General features: G+C 36.8%; 1 protein-coding gene across 2 annotated transcripts in view; it reads left to right on the plus strand.

Annotated features, from left to right (window-relative positions):
* Positions 1 to 3,372: 3,372 nt before the first annotated feature.
* The window catches only part of LOC149949547 (E3 ubiquitin-protein ligase UHRF1-like), a 30,231-nt gene continuing 12,393 nt past the window's right edge, over positions 3,373 to 21,210 (plus strand). For both annotated transcript variants that reach the window (XM_090167851.1, XM_090167852.1), the window contains exons 1-10: positions 3,373 to 3,551; positions 5,314 to 5,478; positions 7,814 to 7,990; positions 8,511 to 8,573; positions 8,997 to 9,232; positions 10,805 to 11,011; positions 14,881 to 15,014; positions 15,947 to 16,130; positions 16,817 to 17,036; positions 18,294 to 18,398. In XM_090167851.1, coding sequence (XP_090023977.1) covers positions 5,326 to 5,478; positions 7,814 to 7,990; positions 8,511 to 8,573; positions 8,997 to 9,232; positions 10,805 to 11,011; positions 14,881 to 15,014; positions 15,947 to 16,130; positions 16,817 to 17,036; positions 18,294 to 18,398 — 1,479 coding nt within the window. In that variant the 5' untranslated portion in view covers positions 3,373 to 3,551; positions 5,314 to 5,325. The remainder of the gene's footprint in view (positions 3,552 to 5,313; positions 5,479 to 7,813; positions 7,991 to 8,510; positions 8,574 to 8,996; positions 9,233 to 10,804; positions 11,012 to 14,880; positions 15,015 to 15,946; positions 16,131 to 16,816; positions 17,037 to 18,293; positions 18,399 to 21,210) is intronic.

A 21,210-nucleotide genomic window follows, 5' to 3' on the forward strand; every position in this document is an offset into this window, starting at 1 on the left:
AGAGGGGGGTTAGACAGTTCGACTCGTTCGAGAGATGCGAGCGAAGGGACTCTACATAAAACCTCGACGTGCGGCCGCGGCGGTAGTAAGCGGAGTCGCTGTACATATAAATCCAGTGAATAGGGAAATCAAATTAAATTGATATAAACCTTAAATTAATAGGCCATCTCCTATTATTTTGAATTATTAAACTGGTCACCTTCTGTTTTTTGTTATTATTTCGAATTAATAAACTGGACACGGTGACCAGTGACCCCCCAAATTTTGAATAAATAAACTGGTCTGAGCTATTAATTAACTGGTCTTTGACCACCTGACCACCAGCCTTGGAAATAACGGTGGTCAGGTGGTCAAAGACCAGTTAATTAATTGCTCAGACCAGTTTATTTATTCAAAATTTGGGGGGTCACTGGTCACCGTGTCCAGTTTATTAATTCGAAATAATAACAAAAAACAGAAGGTGACCAGTTTAATAATTCAAAATAATAGGAGATGGCCTATTAATTTAAGGTTTATATCAATTTAATTTGATTTCCCTATTCACTGGATTTATATGTACAGCGACTCCGCTTACTACCGCCGCGGCCGCACGTCGAGGTTTTATGTAGAGTCCCTTCGCTCGCATCTCTCGAACGAGTCGAACTGTCTAACCCCCCTCTGGCCTCAAACCCTCAATCCTCTAGTCTCGCTTTCCCTGGAGTACGGTAGGCTACCTGGCTATGCAGTAACGGACCGGAGACTCTGGAGTTACGGGGCCAAGAGAAAGAGAGATAATACGGTAAATTACGAGGGTCTTCTAGGTTATGGTAGTAGTCTTAGGTGAGATAGTACTATATTGTACTATTCTTGTGGTACTCATAAAATAAAGTTAACTATTTTGAATACGTGTAAAGTTAATGTTACTAACATAATAAAACTTCTAAACATGTAGTATATGTTTTTTTAGGCTTATAAATGACATTAGAACATTTTATATAAGACCAGTTTAATAATTCATAAGCTAGGGGGTCACTGGTCATAAGGACCAGTTTAATAATTCATATGCTAGGGGGTCACTGGTCATAAGGACCAGTTTAAAATAAAACCTTATTTCCAAGGCGTGCCTTCCTCGGTGTCTGCTAGGTGTCAATTCCGCATTTAATGTTAGGCTTTGACGCCTCGAAATATATTTCGACCTTTATATACATCTATATTATAAGGAGCGCTTGGTACGTTGGTCGTCGTCGTACGTCCGAGCCTTCAGGGCAGCGAGGAAAAAGCGACCCGCGGCACAGAGGGGAACCGAGACTGCCTTTCGCAGTGTTACTGAGGTGGTTCGACTACCTATTTTCTCAAAATCTGTCACCCCTGAGAGTTGGGCCGTGTTTCTCCCAACACGCAATACACCCGAAATTTTATCTCTGTTTCAGTTTCGGAAACAGGAAGGGGCGGGGGGTTTTGGGGTCGTTCCGATTTAAAAGTCCCGTGGCGCTCTCGGCATACGTTAGTCCCGTGGGCCATGGCCTTTATGCATTAGCCATTGGATACAAGGGATTTTAATAGCGTTTTCCACTGGGAACCTCCGAGTGTGATCCGGATTTGTTGAATGACGTCACTGCTCTCTGTACGAGGCGCTCGGAGGATTCGCCCTAGTAGCGCCCAATGAAATACGAAACGTTTTCGGAGCACTCTTTTGTTTCCCTCCGACTCTTGAGTTGGGGCAGCTGGGAGCACTCCGGGAGGGAGTAGCTTGGTCAATGGAAGACGATCCTCCCTCTCGGTGTTGCCCCTTTTTTTCCAATGGAATACGATTTTGATTTTGGAGCACTCCGGGAGTGCTCGGAGGTTCCCAATGGAAAACGCTATAAGTGGTACAGGGGGGTTTGGTACGACTGCGAGTTTGAGTTATTTTTGCGGGGAAAAGGGTACCACGGTAATTATCACATGGGAAAAGCGGAGAGGGGGTACCACGGTACTTATCACATGGGCAAAAGGGAGAGGGGTACCCCGGTAATTATCACATGGGAAAAAGGGGGAGGAAGGGCCTTACTGGGGTGGTTCTACTATGGGGGAAAGGGTACCACGGTAATTATCACATGGGAAAAAGGGGTTGGGGAGGCGTACTGGGGTGGAGTGCCTCGAAACACACAACTAGCTGAGGGCCCGCCTGTAAGGCGGCCTTCCCGGCTAGTTTCTTATATCTCTGGGAAAAACGTTTTATACTTTATTTTTTTTGTTTATTTTATGGAAATACCTGTTGGGAATAGCTATTAACAAAAGTAAATAGGGGGAGAAAGTCTATCACTGCCTCCAGATTTTTACATTCCACCATGCTTGACACCGTTTTTAAAGAGCTAGTGATCACGTGATATTTCTAACCAATAAGGATAGCACATTACGCGCGAAGTAGAACATTTGTGGTATTCTGGTCCGCGCTCCAGATTAAAATTTTGAATTTTATTCCCTGGCAACCATGATTAATTAATAATTACTATATCAAATGTAAAATAAACAAAAAAAGCTCGTAGCTATATCTATTATTTCAGTTAATCTTGCAAATTGTTAGGCCTTAACATCGTAGATATACCAATTAGTCCCGATCTCTGCCCTTAGGTGGCGCCACGCTCTCCACGATTTAAGTTAGCGTTTTTGTAGTTACGGATTATTTCTTTTCAAAAGTCGTGTTATTATTTTTAAAATGTCGCATTTTAGTTTCTGTCTTCTATCGACTTTATTTAGGAACTAAATTAACCAAATTATCGAAAGCAAAAGTTTAATATTCACGTATTTTATAGAGAACTATTTTTCATCGTGGCGGAGTACAACCGATACATTTGCGTCCCTGTAAAGAGGCGAGGGGGAAGTCATTTCCGAAGACCAGGTGCCAGACTTTCTCCCCCTATTTTCTTTTGCTATTAAACAATGCAGTTGAATCACGGACAGCATATTGAATGTCTGTGGTTCCTACCCTATACGAGAGCGGGATCTAAAGTTACAAATGATTATGTGTGATATTATAATATACTTGCTTGTTTTAAAGTTAATAAATGTTATGTAAGTAACGTAACCAATTTTTATTTTCCTATTTTCCCTAACTAATTTCAAATTTTTCCCCCAATTCCCCCCCCCCTCCGCTTGGGCCAGTGGCTCTCAATAAAAATAAACTTAAGGGGGGTCGGGGGCCCGCAGCATAGACATCTCATAGGTTACCTATGAGATTTCTATGGCCCGCAGGGCCCCCTTAAAAAATATCACTATTTCCAAATCTGGTGCTGCCAGACCCTTGGCCAGACTATGAGCACACTTTTTAGTCATGATTTGATACTATTATCAATCATTCTTGGAGAGATTTTATGAAGTTTCCCGCCAAAAATTCTACCTGGGCTAGAACGCATCTTCAAGTTTCTCTATTATCTTTATTGAGTTTTATATTGAAAGTGCAAGTAATTCGGAGGTCCCATTTTTATAATTAAACAAATTAATCTGGTTATTAGGAAATGAAATTTTGATTGTTTATATCTTGTTAAGTTTTCAACTTTTGTTGCACACCGTTATTAAGACTTCGTTTTACAGTTAAGTATATTATTGCGTTAACTTCCCTGTTTTTCTTTTATGAATGTTATGAAAATTTGTTTAAAAATACTATAAATTTATATTTATTATATGATGTATCAGATTAAAACAGGAGGTTATATAACAAGGTATGATAACAGTACCTCTCACAAGGAGGCTACCCGAGGTATTTATCTCCAATTTGGTTGAAACTCCGGTGGTAAGTAGACCTTCATGTAACTAGAAAATCCCTAAAAGGGTGGACAAGAATGGGCTTTCGTTTTGCCATGGCAACCAAAATTGTTTTTCACATATTAAAAACTGATTACTCGTATTTACCTAATATATGTATATTTTCTCATATTTACCAAAATTGACGTATATTGGCCCAAATGTACCAGATTTTGCCATGATCTGAATTATGTATCTAATTGATGAACCTTTTTTAAGTTTTTGAAAAATATTGTTAGGGGGGACCCATAAATCTTCGATTTTCCCATGTTAATTTCCATAGAGAAAATCAGTTTTTAAGATGTGAAAAACATTTTTGATTGCCATGGCAAAACGAAAGCCCATTCTTGTCCACCCTTTTCGGGATTTTCAAGTTACATGAAGGTCTACTTACCACCTGAGTTTCAACCAAATCGGAGATATCCACCTCGGGTAGTCTCCTTGTCAGTTGCAACGCCATGCTTGCTTAATTTTTTCATTAATAGAGCTTCCACTCGCTTTTCAGCTGTCTATTGTATTTTCACGCAGCATTAGGCGTAGTCTGTTATTTTCCATTAGACCTAAAATTTGTAGTAATCCATAAATAATTATGAAAATAGTGAAACCTGAAACTGTTTATAAAAATCAGTATTTCATTGACTTTTCAATCCAAAATGCAATTTATAAAATTAAAATTATCAAAATGTTGGTATTGTCTTTAAGATGAAAGAGATGCAATAAAACAGGAGTTAGAATTCTAAAATTTGGACTGTGGGCCATCACTAAAAAATCTTTTTGCGCGGTTTTAAATCAATGAGGGTCTTGAAAGAAACTTCAGCTACTAGTGGTATGACGTGCTAGAGGCTCTAATCAGACCGCTTGGGTTAATCATTTCATAAACCTGCGTTATCAAGACTACCAATGGAATAATCAAGCGCTGTTTAAACTGAGGGTTTCTAGCTCTGTTGCATCATTAGCACAAAGTATATCTTTAGATCATCATACACATTGTCAGTGACCAATACTTTATTCATATACTTGAAATTCTTCATTACATTTAATGTTTGTTACCTTATGGCATGGGAACTCGTAAGCTGTCATATTTAACATAAAACATTATTATTATTAAACACTAAATGGAGGATCAATAAAAATTTTGCAATTATTTAGCTCACTAAAGAGTTTCCCAAACTCTAAATTTAATTTTTTCAGAACTGTTTTTCAATATCAGCATAGTAGTGATTTTTAAATTTCCATAAAATATCAAATTCTAACATTGTAAGTCCATTATCTTCACTAGTTTAACTTTGAACAGCTTAAAATACATTCATTTTGGTCTATTATTATTAATTAAAATTTAAAGATAATACTAAGTTTGAAGGGATTTTCAAATAGCTGGTTTGAGTGCTCTCATTCTTATGATCTTTAAGAGTTAATTTAATTTTACCAGAAAGAATCGGGAATAAGTTAAAAGTTTTAAAACTATATCTTATTTTAGGTTTTTACCAATAACCCGGGGTTATTTGAAGTTATAAAAATTCTATCTTAATTGCGATAGTTTGTTTTTTTCAGTAAGAAAGAAAAATGTGGGTGAATGTAAAGTTTATTGATGGTTCCAAGAAACCTCTTAAACTTTATGCTTCTAAAACAATGCTTGTTGAAGTATTCAGAAAAGATGTTTCTGAAAAAGGAGATATTCCTCTTAAAAGTTTCAAATTATTTTTACGTGGAAAAGTGGTAAGTTGATTCTTTTATTTGTAATTTCTAAAACCAGTGTTAAATATGGCATAATTTCCATGTTACTCTTTGTAATAATGTTAGTTGTAAAGCTCTCTGTGGCATACTTAGTAAATCAACCAACAATGTATTTCTTTCTACAATTGGATGAATGACTATGTTGATACGATGTTTAGTGTTGCTCTCAATCCACCCTCATGCTAGAAAAGTAATTTCCTGTTAGTGAACTTAAACATTTGATAGGGTATGTATGACATCATAGATTAGTTGTGGGTAGGGCTGTGCGATTAGTGGTTTTAGCAAAAGTAAATAGGGGGAGAAAGTCTATCACTGCCTCCAGATTTTACCTTCCACCATGCTTGACACCCTTTTTAAAGAGCTAGTGATCACGTGATATTTCTAACCAATAAGGATAGCACATTACGCGCGAAGTAGTGCATTTGTGGTATTCCGGTCCACGCTCAAGATGAACATTTTGAATTTTATTCCCTGGCAACCATGTCACCACCTCGCGACTTCAAATAGTCTCTCTGTCAAATGCTGACCACTATTTCCTTCGATAATGGTTGATTTAAATTAATAATTACTAAATCAATTGGAAACTAAACAAAAAAAGCTCGCAGCTACATCTATTATTTCAGTTAATCTTGCAAATTGTTAGGCCTTAACATCGTAGATATACCAATTAGTCCCGATCTCTGCTCTTAGATGGCGCCACGCTCTCCACGTTTTAAGTGAGCGTTTTTCTAGTTACGGTTTATTTCTTTTCAAAAGTGGTGTTATTATTTTTAAAATGTCGCAATTTAGTTTCTATCATATATCTACTTTATTTAGGAACTAAATTAACCAAATTATCGAAAGCAAAAGTTTAATATTCACGTATTTTATAGAGAGCTATTTTTCATCGTGGCGGAGTACAACCGATACATTTGTGTCCCTGTAAAGAGGCCAGAGGGAAGTCATTTCCGAAGCCCAAAAATTTTACCCCTCAAATAAGACGTTGTGCGGTTGGACCCAAGTGCCAGACATTCTCCCCCTATTTACTTTTGGTTTTAGGCAATTGAGACGGTTATAGAGTATAAAATTTTTCTTCATAGAGTAATAGAGTTGAGTAATATTGAAGTTGATTCGAGTAATAGAGTACTTGATTAAGGGGAACTTTATCTTATGCAAGTCAAGTAACTAAAAAAAACCTTGAGTAATATTCTTACAGAGTACTTGATTAGGTGTTGGTTTTATTCAAGAAATTATGAAGTGAAATTTAAATGGAGTATTAAGTAACTTTCAATGCTGAAAAATATTCCTTTAATTTAAATTGCCCATAATTTCCACAACTTAGTAGGTACCGTTTATTGCCCCCCAAAAGGTTGTAGAAAACTCTCTTTGAACTTTGTAAAAAAACAAATAGTTTAGAGAGCAGCTTAATCAAGTACCCGAATATGCAATTTTTTTGTACTCTGTAACTGATGAGTATTCTCCAATTACTTATTTGAGGTCGAGTTAGAGTACTCTACCTCAAAAAAGGTCGAGTACTCGGATGTTGTTCAAGTACTCGCACAGCGCTAGTTGTGGGAAGTAGCTCATCTCAGATGTGGAAGCAGTTCTTTGGTATTTGTTTCAACTAACTTACAATAAATGTTAATACAGTTTTTCCGTCTTCTGTTTTATTGATTATGTTAAGCCAACATATCCCCCTGATAAAGGGTGTGCGAAGGCTAGATTCTATGGTGCCGAACTTGCCATTCCGATACCAAACGACCTGGTTCGCAGCCTGTTGCATGGCTTCTTGGTTGGAGAGGTAGGTCAATCTAATGCCCTAGAGACAGGCAGAGCAGTTAATCCCTGGTCGTTCTAAGAAGAGAGTAACTGAGATGCTCTTGCTCTTAAAGAGCAGTATCAGGCTGGTAACGGGCTACTCGGAAGCATCTCCCCAGCCAATATGCCTCAGTGGAAATGCCTGTCCTTTGTGTCTATGATTATTACATATCTCAAAGGCTGTAGTATCTTGGTATGCACAGGCTGGAAATTAGATATCTTTCCAACATCTTTTACTGGCTTAAATGGATCAATAATAATAATAACCTCCCTAAAAAAATTATTGGTTCAATAGTTCCTTAAAACTTAAGTCTTCCGATACAGTTCAAACACATTGGTGATGTGTTTCCTTCCCCCACTCGTGCTCGGTACCATGATGTCTCAACATAATCAGTCTCTTTAACTGTAAATAAATACATTCTTGATTATACTATAATTTTAATTATTTATTACTATAATTTAGCATTGTATCATAAAAAAGATGCAAAGTTGCTATTGTATCTTACTTTATTTTCTTAAGCTCGTTGATTCTTACAAAGAAGATGATGGTAGTTTGACCAGAACTACTTTGTTTGATTACAACATCAATGTTAACGATACAGTGCAACTGATGATAGTACAAGAAGATGGCACCAAAGAGAATGGTTCTGGTAGCCCAAGTAAAGAAAAGAGCACACCAGGAACGTCTGTTCATACGGTAAGAACAATTTGCTGTAGCTCATTTTCATCTCAATGTACAGTAGGACACGCGATGGAAGGTAAAAGATGTGCAAACTATTTTATATATATTTTTTACGATGTCAGTAAGTAATTATAGAGAAAGATAGTTCTTTGAACAAACAATGATCTAAGATAAGTGTTAAGAAATAGTGTAAGGAGCTAAATTGGTACCATTAATTCATATAAACTTCCTAAGGTATTGATCTTTGAGCCTTACACGTGTAGTATATAACTCAGCGATTAATTAAAACTATGGCATTTAATGACATGAACCTATTACAAACTTTTCCCGTAATTTGATAACAATGATTTTTTCTGGCATAATTGTGGAAAATTAATCCTTATGTCGCTTATAGAAAATTCCTTTAGTAGATTTTTATTAAAATCTGTTATATCCTATTTTTTCACTCCAAATTCCTTGTGAGTTGCTCTGTTTAATAGTGTGTCTCTCTATGCCTGTTACTTCATTTTGTTTATAATATCTCCAATATTTACAGGTCAGTAAAGTTTCATCATCACCAAGCAAGGTTATTGAATCTGTTCCAAGCAATTTTTTTAAAGTAAGCTTAATTTCACCATTAAAAGTTGAAACTACTGGTAGTTTTGTCAATAATTCTCAAAGTAGAGTTAACGAACACCCACCTAGATCACTCTTTAGATTTTTATCAGGCACAATCATGAATTAATATAAAGGTGATATATGGTAGTGACTAGCAATTTCGCCTCACGGCAGGAGGAGCTGGTTTGATCCCAGCCTGTGGCATTGGGTGAAACTTAGAAAAACTACTGCATTATTTCCTCTCTGTATAAAGGGTTTTTCCCATTTTCACTGTCCTTGTTGCCTAAATTCCATTGTCCTTGTTGCCTAAATTTCCATGGTCCTTGTTGCCTAGTGTAATTTTCAGGGTCCTAGTAATTGGTTTCTATAATATGATTATTTTATAACTTAACAGAGATAATGTGTTATCATTACTGTTTTTAAGGTTGGTGAATTGGTTGATGCGAAAAATGAAGATTTTGGTGGTGCTTGGACAGAAGCGAAGGTTGTTGGTATTCGAAGAGATGAAAATGCAGAATTAGCAAGTTCTGGCAATTTAAATACCAGCCCTTCTGAGAATGATGCTAGTGATTCTAATATTATAGTACTTTCAAGACCCACTGTATCAGCCTCGAGTTTAAAGTATGGAGATGGTTTGCTTTACTTAGTGGAATTTGAAGAGTAAGCTAAATGCAAAATTTCAAAGAATATTTGTTTTATAGGGATAATCGAGATAAGACTTTGAATAGTAATTTCAGGTAGATGTGCTACACTAAAGCATAAGCTTCACCTCCCAAAAAAAATTAAATGCTGAAAATGGGATCACACAAATGGCATTGTTCTACAATAATTAAGATGTTAAACCTCGGTTTTTTGCATAATTTTGTTAGAAACCTTAACTAGTCAATGATTGAAGATTTATATTCGAACTTATTTTAATATTTAATTTTAAATATTTTACAAACTATAGTATTTGGAAACTGGTGGCCGTGAAATAATCCTAACTACTGGACCAATTTTTAAAATTAAAACTGCTCTCCATAGGTTTGACATAAATCTAGTTTACGATTGAAAATGACACCGCTATCCCAAGGAACTATTTTTATATTCAATTGAAACAGTATTTTTGACGCGTGAAGTCACTACAGTCTTGAATATCTTAAAAAATATAAAAATTCAAATGTAAAGTGCTAAAGTATCTTTTTATTCCGCAAGCTAATATTTCAGAGTTAGTACGTTTTTAAATACGTGCGCGCTGCTCAAACTAAACCACGTGAAATTTAAATAAAAATATTTTTCTGACAACACCAGCAAGAAACGTGTTTCAGCGCCATCTCTTATTTTTTCCCAGAAACACAAAACTACTTACTTCCGCCTTAAGTAGTCCTGAAACGAAACTAATATTACTTCGTCCCTGAAATTTGTGCAAATTCTAAGTATCTGGTGAATTTTGTGGTCATCTTAAAAGTAGCATTTGTTTTTTTGAAAAATAATAAAAATCAAGTTGCAAATTATTCATTACTGCCTCAATTTTATTATTAAATAAAGCACGTACAATTAAAATACCCAAGTATAAAGTTTTGTTGCTTTCCGTTTCGTAGTTAGTTATTAGAATGGCCAAACAATTTGAAATATAGCGTGTTGATTGACGTCATTGACTACACGTAATTTCTCATTGGCCGCTATTCCCAACATAGAATTTAGACGTAAAAAATGTAGAGGCTACTGATTATGTGGCCAAATCCGAAAAATCTATAGAACCATGAGATTCTATTACTGAATTTTGTAGGAGAGTGCTTGCATGGTTTTAGAGTGTGCGCTAAATTGGCATAGTTATATCTACCAAATATATTACAAGAATGAGCTTGGCAGGATAATGGGAACTATGTTATCTACCAGATGCAGTGGGGAAAATTTTGAGAAAACTGAAGTCAATGACTTCACAAACTAGGCGCAGTGAAAGTTCGTTCAAAATTAAAGCCGCAGTGGAGCGCTACACTACTGTATTTCTTAAAGTGTGTTACATTTTTGGAAAGTCCATGATAAAATGAACCAGAGAAATATAAAGTAGTTAAGTTTCTATTCCGAAAATCTATGTAACTTGCTCTTTAAAAAGAGGTATTTTCTAACACCAACTCCTAATTTCTAGGCATAAAACTACCCATACCCCAATGAACACTACCTGAAATTACAGTAACTTCAATTGCTTGTTTTTTATATTTTTTGTTTCAATAAATAAAATTTTCTTCACAGCAATTCACGCTCTAGTGTACCTTTAAAAGCAATACGACCAAGAGCCAGAAAGAAAATTTCATTTGAAGAAGCTAAAATTGGTATGAAAATAATGGTGAATTACAATACAGATGAACCTAATAAAGTTGGCTACTGGTTGGACTGTCAGGTCACTGACCTATCAAATAAAAGAACAAGGAGACGGGTGATTGGAACTGTATTCATTGGGTATGATCTTTTATGGCACTTAGCTATGTACTAATCTAAGTTTTAAGGGAATTTCTGTCAGGTGTTTGGTGTGGAACAATTCATTTTACATTTAATTCAAAGTGTAATGTCCTTATTAATTTAACTATCTAAATATAAAGTGAAGCGTTATTGAGTTGCTAGCAATAAAATTGTGATTACATGATGGGTGCCAACTAGTGAATGGCTCAATCCCCAGAAACACTTTCTGATGCCCCCGTGTACCCCTGGTGGTAAGAATCTTAGTTAACTTACAATTTACGTACATAACATTACCTTCCCCATAAATGTTTTTTTTTATTATATTAGTATATGAGAAAGTAGTTAACTTTTTATTTTATGTCATAATCTTGTAACATCACTGGTGTTCTTCTGTTTCTCTTGGGTATCTATGCTTTCGTATCTCCATCATTGGCTCTGGTTATACCCTCCCGTGTTTTGCTGGCTGATGGTATTTGCGCCCCCTGACTCCTTTGGCATGGTGTTGTGAAATCGAGATGTAGCTTAATTGTGTTTTCCACATTTCTTTAAGCTGTAGGCAACTGATCAATCCTTGTTTATTGATACATCTGGTTGTTCCGTAACTGTTAATGGTCTGGTTTGATTGCGATGTTTTCTGATATTGCCATTCTTTTTATCTATTAGAACCATCCATTGTATTCCGTACAATATCTTCAATCCATTTAGGCCAGAAATTTTGGAAAGGGATCCCGTTCCAAAATGAATCGAACGATAATCAGTTTAAAAAACATAGTAAAACGTTAAAGATTAAACACAACAAATAAACAAACTGATTTGAAAAGGGTTTTTTTCTCCCTTCACCAATTAGAGCAACTATTAACATAAGGTTATAGAATAATTAAGTAGTTCATAGTCTGAACATAGTCCCATCCTTGATGCAGTAGAATCAAGAATGTGATACGCAGTCTTCCCGGTCAAATGGAAGTAAACAGAGCTTCATGATCGGTCTCTCTGAGTCTGCTAACCACGACGGTCAATTCCACCAGAGCTATTGCTTTAAGAGTTCTGCAACAGAAATTCCTCTCGACACTGCATCAGATAGGTTATCGGTTCTGGCTACGTGACCCCACTGCGACAGGTTCTTGAATTTTCGAAACTCGATGGTCAAACAAAGTTTTCCATCATTTCGGACACGACGATATCCATCATAGGACAATTGTGGAGTCTTTCCCTGCTTTGACCTGAGTGACATCAAGTCCCAGCTATTCTTGTACTGATTCTAGGAGGTCAGCGAGTAGCAATGCGCTGCATAGCTCCAATCTTGGAATGGACATAGCTTGGTTTGCTGGAGCCACCCTTGTCTTCGACGCAAGGAGTGAAACATTGATTATACCGAATTTGTCTACCATTCTCAGATAAACCACTCCAACGTAAGATTTTTCTGAAGCATCAGAGAATCCACGGAATTCAAACTCTGATATATCTGGTTGATACGGATTTCCTGAATCTCCAAGATCGAATCTTGAAACTAATGCCATTGGTGCTGAATCGATGGAGTCGGTTTTTCATCCCCACCAACTCTTTCCCTCCAAACGTCTTTCATCATAATTTTAGATCGTATCACGACAGGAGCGAGCCAACCCATTGGGTTGAATATTTTCAAAATCTCTGAAAGTAGCATTCTCTTTGTGACGTCTTCAACCGACTAACTTGCACCTTGAAATGCAATTGATCTCTTTTGGCAAGGACTTCCTTAGTCTCCCGCAACTCCACTGAAACATCCACCCGACATCCCTAGCAGTCGGTATACAGATATAATTTTCTCCCATATAGGTAGTCTTTGAATTTTGTGACAGCAAAAATTATGGCCAAAGCTTCCTTTTCAAGCTGCGAATAATTGCACTTCGCCTTGGTTAAGGTACGTGAAGCGAAAGAAATAGGTTTCTCTACATTTCCTTCCTTGTGGGAAATTACAGCTCCAACCCCTATGGGTGATGTGTCGCAAGCCAGGAATATATCCTTCTCAAGATCGTAATGAGCCAGTATGTTACAGTTCTTGATAACCTGTTTAGCTTCATAAAAGCCTTTTGATGTTTTTCTTCCCATACCCATTTTGTCTTGCTTTCAAATAATTCATATAGAGGTGCCAATCTAGTTATTATTATTATTATTTGAAAGGGATGGAAAGCCGTGCACTGCGACCTTAGGTCCATTGTGCAACCCCTAGCCTGTGACTTAAGTTAAAAAGTCCTATTTCCGACACAAAGTTAAGAATCTGTTTAGCCGGGATGTTGAAGAATTTATGAGTCTCCAACTGATGCATACCAAGATGCTCAAACCTTTGACCTGCGTAATAGCCACAGCTACAAAGAATGTGAGAGGCAGTTTCCTCCTCGGTTAGACAAGCCCTACAAATTGGGTCATCACTGACTCCAATAAGATTTAGGTGTCTGTTAAGTTGGCAATGGCCTGTAAGTAGGCCAGTTACCAACCTTATATTCGTCTTAGAGAGTGAGAGTAGCTCTTTTGCTCCCTGCTTAGAAGGGCCAGAGATAAATTCCTTGTCCTGCCTTTGACTATCCATGTGTCAGCCTTTTCGTTCTCGTGATGCCCTTTATGACCAGGCATCCAATAAAGTTGAACTTCATTTTGAGTTCCAAGATAAGAAAGGAGATCTAAGCAGCTAAGAACCAGTTTAGAAGTAATACTATACTGGTTAAGAGTGGCCTGACTATCGGTGTAGATTTGGATAACCTTCCAACGATGCTTCTTTTCCAGACAATAGTCGGCACAGAAACAGATAGCAGAAATTTCTGCTTGGAAAACGGTAGTGTATTTCCCAAGTCTTTCGTAAAAACCATAGATATTATTAAGGCAGAACATCCCAGTGACTGCCCGTTAATAAACCAAACCACCTCAACTCTGGTACCAAGGGCAATATTAGACCAATCCGTGCGGCTTGGGAAGTTAACCTCAAAAGGCTTATTAAAGTGTAATTTAGCAGACGAGATGTCAGAGCCCATTTTGGGGCTGTTCTCATAGCTCCAGTAATGCTAATATAGGCTAACCTTTGCAGGGTGTGCAGTTCAGACCGCGGTTCTTAAAGTAACCCTTTCCCATCAGACCACAGCTGCGTCAGACAGAATGGGTCTGATGATCATAGTATACAGCCAGTATACAACTGGGACTAAGGCCCCAGGATTTACTGACTGTACTTCTAATACTCCAAAATAACATTTTGCCCTTCTTGATAATATAATCAAGATGTGGTTTCCATGTTAATTTGCTGTCAAGTATGACACTGAGGTATTTCACCTTAGTGCTTTCCACTAGGTTAGTTCCAAATAAGGAAATGACATTGAACGATCCCTGAATCCCTTTACGAGTAAATGGGACCAAGACCGTCTTTCTAGGATTAACTGTGAGGATGTGACCTCCTTGCACTAGCACTGATGCCAGAGCCCTCCTCATTACATCCTTAACTGTTGTTGAGAATTTCCCAGTGACAATTATGGTAATATCATTGGCATAACAGAAACAGTGACATCTCTCCCCCCCCCCCCACTCACCCATTCAGCCTCCACGCTAGATCGTCCACCACTAGGCACCACAACTGGGGAGATATATAGCGCCCTGAGGGCAGCCTGGTGGAGACCATAAGGGAGTCACTGACCAGGGAGGACATCACTTGACTGTCTGTTGCCAACCCTGCTTGTTTTAAGCATACACGTAGTTTGTGATGAATAAGCTACGTAATAACAAGCAAGGGTAGCTTATTTTATAAAAAGGACTATTCGTGATTTAATTATTTAACTGCCCATAACTTGGAAGAGAGGAAATTGAAGGCATTGAATATTTGTACTAATTGTATTTTATTTTTATAACCTCAGGATGGATGAAACTACTCTTCATGAGCAGGAAATAAAGTATGTCGATGACATGTATGAAATTGAGCGAACACTTACCATTCGTGCGAGAGATGATTCCCAAAAGAAATTGATGTTGTTAGGACCAAATGTAAAAAGTAAGACTGATGGTTATGGTTTTTATTAGACATTGTGCTATAAAAGTGAGGCAAAACTAAACTTAATTAAATCGCAATGAATTTATACATAACATTTGAACAGCATGTATCTTTTCTTAAAAGATGGGGTGAAACATTGGGTATTCAAATAAAATACTGATTATGTTGAGACAATTTTTATCCTTGATCCCAATTAGTCTCATGCTCAAAGTGTATCTCATTGGTTCCCTACCATTCTTAGGTCTTTCAATGTGATTAAAGCTCATACACATTACGTTTATTTCCCACCACTGATGCTAGAAGTAAATTTTACCATGATCGTCCCCTAAGTGTAAATAATCATATTCTTGTTTAAACTAATTTACTGTGCTGTCGAATGTCTAGTACTGTCTGTTTACTGTAACTTGTAGATTCATTTTCAAATAAACACATTAGGCATACCATCATTTTTGTATATCTATTCTGTATATATTTTATTTTGATTAGTCTGTTAAAACTTTAAATATTAAGGTTTCAAAATGACCTAAACTTTCATGTTTGCTATGGTATTCAAATTAAGGATTAGATGCAGCAAGAGACATGGAAGAAAAAGAGTCTGGCTCGAGAGCCCTCCCCTAGCTTCTACCATAAGTTTCCTGAAAACTTTGAACTTCGCCATACTCCTTATACCCGCGAGCCAATCATATTGTTCAAATTCAAATAATTTTTTTCAAATAATAGCCGCAACACTAGCAACCGTAGTAGAAATTCGGGGAACTCGGGTATAACGCATTTTCAAAGTGCTACGTCCATCCAATGTAATTATGCTCAAGGGGATAAAGAACATGACAGAGAAGTTGGAAATTTTCATGGCACTCTTTTCCTTCTATGTCTCTTGGATGCAGTAGGCCACTGCACTATTCTTACCCTGAAAATTAATTTTTCGTTTTCAGGAATGAGGAAACCAAACTGTGATCATTGTAATGACAAACCCAATGTGACCTGCAGGGAATGTTCTTGCTTATATTGTGGTGGCAAAGATGAACCTGAAAAGCAAATAATTTGTGATGAGTGTCAAAAGTTCTTTCACCTAGAATGCCTTGATCCACCTTTAGACGATATCCCAGCCGATGACTGGTAATTTCAACTTTTGCTTTAATATATAAATAATTAAAGACATTAAGCGTCTAACCAATGAAAACTGCAGGACCTTTGACGAATTGCATTCTCCTTGTGTGGGGTGCTGTGTTTATTACTCCTAGCTGCACGGTGTGCAGAGGTCTCTTTGCATTTTGCCAAAGACTGCTAATTCTCACTTTTTAAATCTAGACTTTTGTGATTTGATACTTAAACAAAGTCCGTTTATTGTGTCCAATTCTCAAGTCCATTTTATGGGTAATTTCGTTAAATTAAAAACTAAATTATTTAAACTTTGTTGAGTGGTTTAGTGAGACAGTAGCTAAATCTGGGTTTGGTTTGCTGTTTATTTTGTTTTCCCCAGTTTTTCAAGATCGCTGTTTATTTATTTGTAATGTGGTTAACAATTTAAGTCAGTGGTTTAGCCAGGATTACAGCACACTCTAAATAGGTATTTAAGTTAAATATATTTAAAGCCACTTTATTTATTAAATTATTTCTTGGGGGTAATTACTTGGTATAATCAGTGTGCATATATTTCGTATAAGTAATCTCTAAATACTCTGCTTAATTAGTGTACCTGCAAACTAACTGATCAGCCCCTTGGTTTTTATTTTAGTTTAAAATTGTAAACTACTTAATTCCTAAAATTATTTGTAATTTGTGTACTTGTATGTTTTAAACAGGTATTGTCCCACATGTAAAAATGACGATGAAATTGTCACTCCAGGGCAAAGGATTAAAAGTAAGAGGAAATCCAAAATGCCATCCAGCGATTCTTCTCGAGACTGGGGAAGAGGAATGGCTTGTGCAGGACGAATAAAAGAGTGCACTATAGTAGAAAAGAATCACTTTGGTCCTATTCCTGGTGTGGAAGTTGGCATGTCCTGGCAATACAGAAATATGGCAAGTTTTTAAAATATTTTTGTAATTAGAAAAGTAAATTAATACATAGGAAGGGCTGCCCCGAAGCATACAGCGATTGTATCTTCTATTCATTCATGGAAGGTGATTTTCACTGATTGTTTAAATTTTATAGTATTAAAAAAATGTATTATATTAAAAAAAATACATTTGGTAATTTCAGGTTAATTTGGGTAAATGCAGGTACATTTTAGGAAAAAATAAGCAAATTGGGTAAATGCAAGTAAATTTGGGTAATATTATTTAAAATTTAGCGAACTTAATGGAAATAACCTAAATTTAGCTACTTTACTTGATCATTTAGTAAATTTTACTTGAATTTACTTAATTTATTAATATTTACCAAATTTACTTGTATTTACCCAATTTGCTGCTTTTTCACCAAATTAACCTAAATTTACCCAATGTACAATTTTGTTATACATTTTTTTAACTTTTCAAAGGGGAACCCTAAAAATCTTTGTTTTATCCATTTTAATTTCCATTGGATTAAGATTTTAAGTAATCAATAAAAATTTTGGTTGCTATGGTAAAACTAAAGCCCGTCAAAACTTTTCCTTTTGGGAAATTTCAAGTTACATAAAGGTCTACTTATCCCCCCAATTTAAACAAAATCACCTCTGGTCGTCTCCTTGAAAGTACACTCAGGGTTTATAAACCCTGGTACACTAAGTGTTATATTTTGGAAAAAAGACCAACACAATTAATACTTACCTTCAATTGGGAAAGTCCCCCTTTATAAAGACAGTGTAACAAGACACTTTTTTTTTGCCCAATTGAAACATTTAGAAAGGTTATTTATTTTAACAAAAACTTTATGGATAGATGTTGAAAGTCTTGTCTTTGTTTGAAGAATTTTCTTGGTCTTGTACGTCACAAGAAACACTAATATTAACTTTAATACTCAGAATTACCTTAATTAATTTAGTAATAAAAGCATAAGAGTAAATGGTATTAGGTTATGGAACTCACTAGAAGCAGTGCTAAAAAGTCAGAACTCTTTTAATATTTTTAAAAAGACCTCAAAAATTATATAATTGAAAATTGGTGACAAAATTGTACTATTTTATTTATCCTTTCTTTGGTTTTGGATTTTAAATTTAATTTCAATTAATAACAAGGACTCCTATGTAAACCAGTATTTAACTGATAGGAATATCCTGAAATAAAGCTTTTATTATTATTAATCTTAATCTTATGAATCCATAGAATCTTATGTTTATAATGGTTCCTTAAAAGGTGGCTGGAGCTGGAGTGCACAGACCCATGGTTGCTGGCATACATGGACGAGAGGAAGAAGGTGCCTACTCTATTGTACTTTCAGGTGGCTACGAAGATGACACAGTTAGTAATTGTACTTTTGACTACTTCATTTTTGCTTTATAAAGCAGTGATAAACAATCTTGTTTCACCAACTTACTCGCTACTCTGGAGGAGGTCACTCAGTGGCTAGACAATGGCGACTGTTGATCTCATTTATCTCTACCTACAGAAGGCCTTTGACACTGTCCCCCATTCCCAGCTTATCCAAAAACTAGAAATTATTGGAGTTCCACATATGATCCTTAACTGGATTGCTGACTTCTTGAGTGTTTGGCTCCAACGAGTAGTTCTTAGGGTTGTCTGCTCTGCTTGGTTGGAGGTTACTAGCGGTGTGCCTCAGGGGTCTGTCCTTGGCCCTACACTATTTGTGATATTTATCAATGATCTTTCCCTTGTTATTCGGGAATCTCTCTTGAAACTATTCGCGGATGACAATAAAGCTGGCCACAGGATCTCCACACCTACCGATGCACACTCCCTCCAGAGGGACATAGATGCCCTTGATTGCTGGGTATCCTCCAATGTTATGAGCTTCAACTCAACGAAATCTATGGTGCTCCACTGCGTTGCGAATAAACTGAACTTTCAGTACCGGCTGGGTGGCAGAGCAATCCAAGTTCATGCTGTGGTTCGTGGCCTAGGATTCATGCTCTCTGGCCACATGTTGGGGGCTTCGCATAGTAAAGTGGCGTCTGCCTGAGAAATGAGCCTTGTACATGATTCAACCTTATTTTTTCTCACTGTTAGGCCTTAGGTAAGTGTGGTAATAAGTCTTACCCACTTGACAACCTGTTACACTATTCCTACTACCACATATATTAATCTAATAAAATGTTTTTGTTATTATTTCATATTGCTTAAATGATTAACTTACTTCCTTATGGCCCTTATGGCTTTTCACGAGGCAGTCAAGCAGATGATCCTGAGAGGAGGACATAGGGAGGCAGTACTACTTATTACCAAATGCGTTAATCCAGAAACCAGATAGAGGGCGCTAGTGTTCGACTTGGCTAGTCTATATATATCTAAGGGAAAACAAAAGGAGAGAAAGACAGCGGGAAAAAGGCTAGCTGGTTTAACGAAGCCTCTGCTGTTAGAACTAAAGAGCAGAGAACCCAATGTAGTTGCTTTTTCCGGAGTAACTCTATGTAGTCCGTGGCGTCTTACTTACGACCCATATCCTGTCCAGCCGACTCGCTTCATACAGAGTTTTCACTAAGGGCCCTTTATTCTGATTGGTCACCATGGCTCTTAACGCATTGGCAAGTTTTAGTTTTTTCTTCTCCGCATTAACAGATAATATTACTTTGTAAAATAAACGTTTAATCTTACTTATTAATGCTTCACACATGGTTATTTAAGGGGGCTTACGGCCTGTTGGTTTGTAATATTCAGATGTTCAAAGATTAAACATAAAACTTTATTTTTCTAGTCACCCCATTGTGCCTCTGAGTTATTTATAGTGGGACATAAGTATACCTTGGCCTGAATCTATAGGTCTACTGGAATCTATATCGGTTACAATGTTGCGGCATTCCTTCTCCAATTTTAGTGTTAAATAGTTCAAAATCGGGTACCGAATATATGTCCTTCCTCACCTCGACTACTGCTCCAGTATTTGGTCGCCTCACCTGGTATTAGACATGAATTGGGAGAGGGTGAATCTAAAGGGCCCGAAACTTGTATCTGGTTTTTGCAACTTGCCCTACCCCGATACCTCAAGCGCCTTAACCTCCTGTCCCTTGAAGATAGGCGTCTTCGAACGGACCTCGTAGAGACCTTTAATATTATTTACACCCACTACAACATCACAGCTGATCAGTTTTTCACCATCAAATGGACTGGGGGCAAAGCCCCACTTATTGTTAAAAACGATGTTTCCTCAGTTCGACCTAACTTCTTTACCTGACGGCTGGTTAACGTTTGGAACAGTCTTCCCTAAATCGTCCTGTCTGCCTTCAGGGCCCGCCTCGATAAGTTTCAAGGTTGGCGCTAGTGTTGCTTTCCCCACGTAATTCTAGTTGCTGTAATTTATATTTTTTTTTGCTGTAAATGTCCATGTACATACTTCTGTAAATACCTTTGTTGAACCCATTGTCAAAATAGCCTTATTTGTATATGTCACGTATATCCTTGACTTTTGCTTGTCTGCGCACAATAACAAGGAGACATCCCGAAGTGTAACCCACCGATTTTGTTCAAACTCGGGGGATTTTGACCTCAAATTGATCAAAATTTGATCAGTTTTGATGGTTTGTTTTGTTAATTTATATCTATTGTTGTCATTTTCGAAATTTTGAAATTTGTTAAAATTTTTCACAGGGGGGCCCTAGTAATCGTTCAGAATCCCATGTTATGTTCAATGGGAAAATTTAAATTTGTTGTCAAAAACATTTTTCGTTGCCATGGCAAAACGGTTGCCCATTGAATAAATTCCCTTTAGGATTCAAGTTACATGAAGGTCTACCAATCCCCCGAGTTTGAATATTGGTGGGTTACACTTCGGGATGTCTCCTTGTAAGTGTATAGCTTCCTTTACCTTGTAACCGATGTTCAGTCAAGGGAAAACCGAATCGGCTTCGATCGAAATAAAATTACCTTATTTCAATAAATAAAGTCTTTATTTGGGGGCCGAAAAGAATTACAAAGAGGAACTAGCTTATCTTAAACTATCAACGGATGCTTATTACAAAGCGAAAATCAGTGACAAAATTAACAATTAACATTACCAGAGAGGAGAGAGCCATTTTAATTGCTGTTGAGATCAGGCTTGCGATAACTAGTGGCAGGGAAAACTACCACGGCAAAAAATAAACCTTACAAAAAAGGAACA

This window comes from Leiobunum rupestre, chromosome 3, assembly GCF_980474605.1.
Source record: "Leiobunum rupestre chromosome 3, qqLeiRupe1.1.hap1, whole genome shotgun sequence".
Taxonomy (NCBI): domain Eukaryota; kingdom Metazoa; phylum Arthropoda; class Arachnida; order Opiliones; family Sclerosomatidae; genus Leiobunum; species Leiobunum rupestre.